A 6072-nucleotide genomic window follows, 5' to 3' on the forward strand; every position below is an offset into this window, starting at 1 on the left:
TATAACCGACCATATATCATTTTGGTGGCAGAGCCAACCATATTTAGTATTAAGATTATCGTGCTGATAACGTGTTATAATTCAGTAGGCTTATAACTACCTTTAGTGGTTTGATTCTTGATGTTATAATTCAGTAGGCTTATAACTACCTTTAGTGGTTTGATTCTTGATTTAGAATACTAATAATGAAGTGTAAGAACAAAGATGATAATGGAGAGAAAGAAAGAAACACTTTGTAAGTGTGAGAAATGGTGCAAGTTTAATGCTTGCATTCATGAGTATTTATAGCCTAAAATCTCAATATAAAAATACATACTTTGTGTACCAAAATTGACTATATGTATACACCAAAATTGACTATCCATATCTATATTATTATTATTATTATAACACAAATCATTTTAACATGTTTCCATTAAAACTAATCATTAAAACACATTTAAGGGTGGATTATAGATTAAACAAATAAATCCATTCGGTCTCTTCAAAAACAGCATACTATCTTGAAATTGCATATAAAGTCCATTGTTCTGAGATAACTTCACGTGGCTTTACTAATTTTGATCATTTTCTCTGTTCAATTTCTTCACAATTCTTTTTTCATCATTTTTGAGTTTTTCATCATGTGGGATTCAGAATCTGAATCAATTTCAGGAAAAAACTACAACAATGGAGTTCTTAAAACCAGTCATGGGGTTCGAACAGACAAATTTGAACAAAAAGGTCAATCTTGGTAAGCAACCATCAGTCAAACTTCATCTGTCAAACTTAAAAATCAAGCTCGAATATCATTTCAGTTAACAACATTTATTAAATATTTAATGTTCTATGATGATTATAGGTATGTTGTAACTGATATACCATGTGATTTGATGGTTCAAGTTGGTGAAATTAGCTTCCATTTGCATAAGGTATTGACTTTACTGAGTCAAACTATTCAGGCTTTATAAAGATTGTAACTTTTTCTTGCTACATGACTGATGATTCATTTTTGTATGATTTTTATCCACACTTGCAGTTTCCCTTGATTTCAAAAAGTGGGAAAATAAACAGAATCATATATGAATCAAGAGAAATGGACTTGATGAAGGTAGTCCTAGATGACTTACCAGGTGGCCCAGAAGCATTTGAGCTAGTTGCCAAATTTTGCTATGGTATCGCGATTGATCTAACCGCAATCGTGATCGCTGGGCTCAGATGTGCAGCCGAGTATCTCGAGATGACCGAGGATTTAGAAGAGGGAAATTTGATTTTCAAAACTGAAGCATTTCTGAACTATGTCGTTTTAACTTCATGGAAAGATTCAATCATGGTGCTAAAAAGTTGCGAAGAATTGTGTCCATGGGCCAAGAACATTCAAATGGTTAGGCGTTGTAGTGAATCTGTTGCTTGTAAAGCTTGCACGGACCCCACTGGGGTCCGGTGGCAATACAATGGAGAAAAGAAAGATCCGGGCCCCCCGGTTCAAGCTAACTGGTGGTGTGATGATATTTCTGTTTTGAGGATCGATCATTTTGTTCGTGTGATTACAGCGATTAGAGTAAAAGGAATGAACGATAAATTAGTTGGAGCTGCGATTATGCATTATGCTATGAAATGGCTTCCGGGAATGGTTAAAGAGGGTTCAAAGGGTTTGGTTGAAGAAGATGGTGGTGGGACCGCGGCTGCTAGTAAAGGGAACGGCGGGCTGCATATGATCATTGCGGTGAATAAAGATGATCATTATTCGAGCCCTCAAGGAAAACGTCAAAGAACGATTATTGAAAGCCTAATTAGCATAATCCCACCACAAAACGACAGTGTTTCATGTAGCTTTCTTCTACGCTTATTAAGGATCGCGAACATGGTTAATGTGTCGCCAGCTTTAGTTACTGAGCTCGAGAAACGAGTTGGGATGCAACTGGAAAAGGCTACATTGGTGGATCTATTGATTCCTTCTTATAATAGAAGTGAGACTATATACGACGTTGATCTTTTTCAACGAATTTTGGAACATTTCTTGATTCAAGAACAGATGGATACCAAAATTGAAGCAGACCAAAGAGGTAATGAATCGAATGAGAAAACAACAGTTGCTAGGCTCGTTGATAGTTATCTAGCGGAAGTTTCTCGAGATAAAAACCTTTCGTTGACGAAGTTTCAAGTTCTTGCTGAGGCTTTGCCCGAATCTGCAAGAAGTTGCGATGATGGCATATATCGTGCAATCGATTCATATCTTCAGGTATTGTCTCTAAAATCAGTTTAAAACAAGTAATCTTATATAGGTGTCAAAATGGGTCTGGTTGATGTATTGATCTACCTTTTCAATAGAAAAAGGTCATTTAGATGTACGCAGTCTAATCGAGTTATCTCGTGACCATTTACGACCCTTTTCCGTGGCCACCTCAAGTTATACTGCTAATGTGGTTTGAACCTAGACATCTTTTTGGAATATTAGGGCCCCAACCACTTTAGTAAATGTTTTGTTCGAGTCGTTAGTGATAAAACATAACATGAAATCGGGGCATTGATCAATAAAGTGGTTAATAATTATCACATTTACTAATTGCAAAACCACTCTTTTCGACATGTGTTTGATTTGCAGGCTCATCCTATGCTCTCAGAATACCAACGAAAAAGAATTTGTGGAGTCATGAACTGCCAAAAGCTCTCGATGGACGCGTGCACACACGCAGCACAAAATGAAAGACTCCCGGTTAGGGTTGTAGTCCAGGTCATCCTCTCAGAACAAATAAAGCTAAGTAACGCAATAGCTAACATCGCACCTTTCAAAGAACCAAACGACCCCCATTACCAACCGATCGTTTCAAACAGGAAAACGTTACTTGAAGAAACACCACAGTCGTTTCAAGACGGATGGGCTGCTGCTAAAAAGGACATAAACACGCTCAAATTTGATCTAGAAACCGTTAAAACAAAATACTTAGAGCTTCAACATGATATGGAGGGTCTGCAAAGACAAAACGATAAGCTAATGAAGATGAAACATCAATCTGCGTGGTCAAGTGGGTGGAAAAAGTTGAGCAAAATGACTAAAATAACGACTGTTGAGAATACAGGAATGGGGTCTCGAGTTGTTACAGAACCAGATGCGAAAACGCCGAGAAGGTGGAGGAATTCGGTGTCCTGAATTTATATTCGATATTGCAGTTTTCGACCTGAAATGTCTAGCTAGTGTGTCCGAATCAACATTGTTATTATGTATGTGTTCTTAAAGATTTCGGATAATCATAGTATCTATCGAACATAGTGCAACCAAAGGGGTATTCGCCTCAGCTCCATTTAAAAATATATATAAAAATTTACTAAAATATAAGGTCCTTTTTAGTGTTTACCCCTAACCCCTTCACTAATATCGCCCCATCTCAGCAGTGGCGGAATATACTAGGGGCATGGCGGGGCACCCGTCCCAGCTAGATTTTTTTTTTAAAAAAGTTACACTAAAAAAATTTTCTTTTTACTAAAAAATAAGGTTTTTTTAGTGTTCGCCCCAGCTTTTAATGAAAAATTTAATAAATTTTTACACCCGTCCCATCTGTGGCCGGGTTCAAAAGGTTGGGTTCAAGTTCTACTACTGAGTATCTGATTTCATTTTTCTTTTCGTGTCGCATGTGAACTCTATGATGCGTACGGTTTGGTTAGATCGAAGATCATATTCTTTCTTGTTTCTACGAAAACAACAAAATGTAGATAATTCAGGCCTAATCAAAACTCGTTCCAACCAAATCTGGATATGCGTTCATTAGGCAAATTGAAGTGCGTTTTGTTTGAATATAGAGTGACCTCACAAATGCCAATCCGTACTCCCAAAGAAGCCGAACCAAGGAGGAAACCAAATATCACATCGGTGAACACCCCTAAATTGTAGCTTGATGATGACATATTATGGTTAACCTAAACTATGACATTTCATGGATAACCTAAAATAATGACATATCAGGGTAAACCTAACTCGCATCATGGTAGTTAGGTTATGCTAACCAACCAAAATGTCTCTAACCAGCAACATATGTATGTGGACTACGAAATTGCATCATGTGTTGTCACGTGATTAGGTTTTAGAAATTATGTATCCCAAAAGACATACAGACATACTTACAACGTAACCAGAATCAGTATACAATCTAACCAGAATCGGTAGCTGGTAGCTGAGTGAGTGATTAGTACTTGACCTTTCAAGTAGAATTAAAGCTGTGGAAGGTCTCAAGTTCGAATCCGCTAAGCAACATAAAGGGGCGGAACGGGAGTGGGTTTTTTTTTTTGCCCAAAAGTTTTCATGTTCTGGCCCAAAAGTCTCCATATTTTGGCAAAAAGAAAAATTGCTAGGCTTTTTAATTTTTTTTCACCCCCGATGGGAAAAAATTATGGTTCCGTCACTTACATAAATCTCCTCTGACCCCGCGATGATTTTAGACTGCTCGCAAAGCTAGTAGTCGTGGTGTGATTAGTAGGTTCGCAAAGCAAGTCTAAAACCCATGTGAATTAAAAAGCACACACTTATCGTCTAATACTATTGATAACATTAATGGAGGTTTGCATTATTATAGATTATAGAATTATAGATGGTATTAAATTCAAATTATAAAATCTTATTTTAGTAAACACAACATGGATTAATTATCTAATGTCCATTATGTTTTAAAACGACAGTATTGACATAACCCAGAGGAGACTTAACTAACTTTGCGAATATGCCACTCACTCACACATTAGAAGGAAACTCGTCACACACCATCGCGCAATGCGTACCCGGTGAGCTTTGAGTTAAACCGAGTGGTTTACGAATGTATCTTGTCACCACAACAGAACCTGGAGAAAACCTCCCCCGAGAATTCGAACATGCACTGATTTTTTTTATGGATACAGGCCCGCAAATAACATGAGGCACTTTGCAACCCAGCTACTATCTCGGTGACAATTATATAATGTCTATTATTAATTAATTATTAACTGTTATAATTCAGTAGGCTTATAACTACCTTTAATGGTTATAAGAACAAAGAGAGAAAAAGATAGAAGAAGGAGAGAAGAAATATTGATATTGATATTTCAAGAGAAATGGTGCACCTTAAATGGCTACCATACATGTCTATTTATAGCATAAAATATTACTATGCAAGAAATATAATAATAATAAAATTAACATCCAATCTAGATATTTTATAACACTCCCCCTTGGATGACAATTTTATTAGAGAATAACTAGTACTGCCTCGTTAAAAACCTTGCTAAAGAAAACCCATTGGGATAAAACTTTAGCTAAGGGAAAAAGAGTGCAGCATAAAGTTGACTCCCCCTCAAGTAGGCAATGCCTGAGTTGTTACATCTTCTGAACATGCCTCATGCCAATATTATGAACGTGTGTTCTGAAAATAGCAGTTAGCAGTGCTTTGGTATAAAGATCAGCAGAGTTGTTGATTGAACGTATCTCATTTTAATCTGGTTGTCTTTTACGATATCTTGAGTATATGAGAAAAATCTGAGGTTTTCATCTGAAACTGTATCATCTAAATGTTTTATGTACAAGTTTGGCCCTCGTGATTTGTCTACAGTCTCCTTCATGGTTTGTTCAAACCGTTGTTTCAGTTCCTATTCCCTTTCAGTCTTTTTCTGAGCCTTACCAATATACCATTCTTTTCCATCAAACTTATGACCGTTAAGACCGTTTATAGCTTTAGCGCCTCGTCAGCATTTATGTTTTGTTCTGTCATTTTTGATACTCTTCTTTCATTTGTATTATGTAAGCTGTATTATCTTCATAGATAGTTGTTACGCTTTTATAGCGTTCTAGTCCACAAGAATCAATAATGATTTGTATCATTGATCTTAATTAAAATCATTCCCGAGTAGCTTCATGTAATGCAATCACTTCGGCATGATTTGATGATGTTGCAACAAGTGTTTGTTTTGAGAACGTCATGATATTGCGGTGCCTCCATTTAGGAATACATATCCAGTTTGAGATTTAGCTTTATGTAGATCGGATAAATAATCTGCATCTGTATAACCAAACAAATCTTGTTTCGAGTTGTTAGAATAAAATAATTATAAATCAGTAGTTCCCCGAAGGTA

General features: G+C 36.4%; 1 protein-coding gene across 1 annotated transcript; it reads left to right on the plus strand.

Moving 5' to 3' along the window:
- Window positions 1-623: 623 nt before the first annotated feature.
- Window positions 624-3130, plus strand: LOC139845286 (root phototropism protein 3-like). Its single transcript, XM_071835546.1, has 4 exons — window positions 624-733; window positions 842-911; window positions 1019-2221; window positions 2585-3130. Exons 1-4 carry the CDS (start codon window positions 624-626, stop codon window positions 3128-3130), a joined length of 1929 nt encoding a protein of 642 aa, XP_071691647.1.
- The last annotated feature ends 2942 nt before the right edge of the window (window positions 3131-6072 follow it).

Source organism: Rutidosis leptorrhynchoides, chromosome 4 (assembly GCF_046630445.1).
Source record: "Rutidosis leptorrhynchoides isolate AG116_Rl617_1_P2 chromosome 4, CSIRO_AGI_Rlap_v1, whole genome shotgun sequence".
Taxonomy (NCBI): domain Eukaryota; kingdom Viridiplantae; phylum Streptophyta; class Magnoliopsida; order Asterales; family Asteraceae; genus Rutidosis; species Rutidosis leptorrhynchoides.

Bases quoted from the DNA above. Each gene is read 5' to 3' on its own strand.
- LOC139845286 (XM_071835546.1), top strand. From the start codon at position 624: ATGTGGGATTCAGAATCTGAATCAATTTCAGGAAAAAACTACAACAAT. The intron at 734-841 runs GTAAGCAACCAT...TGATGATTATAG, and splicing joins GAACAAAAAGGTCAATCTTG to GTATGTTGTAACTGATATAC. The intron at 2,222-2,584 runs GTATTGTCTCTA...TTTGATTTGCAG, and splicing joins CAATCGATTCATATCTTCAG to GCTCATCCTATGCTCTCAGA.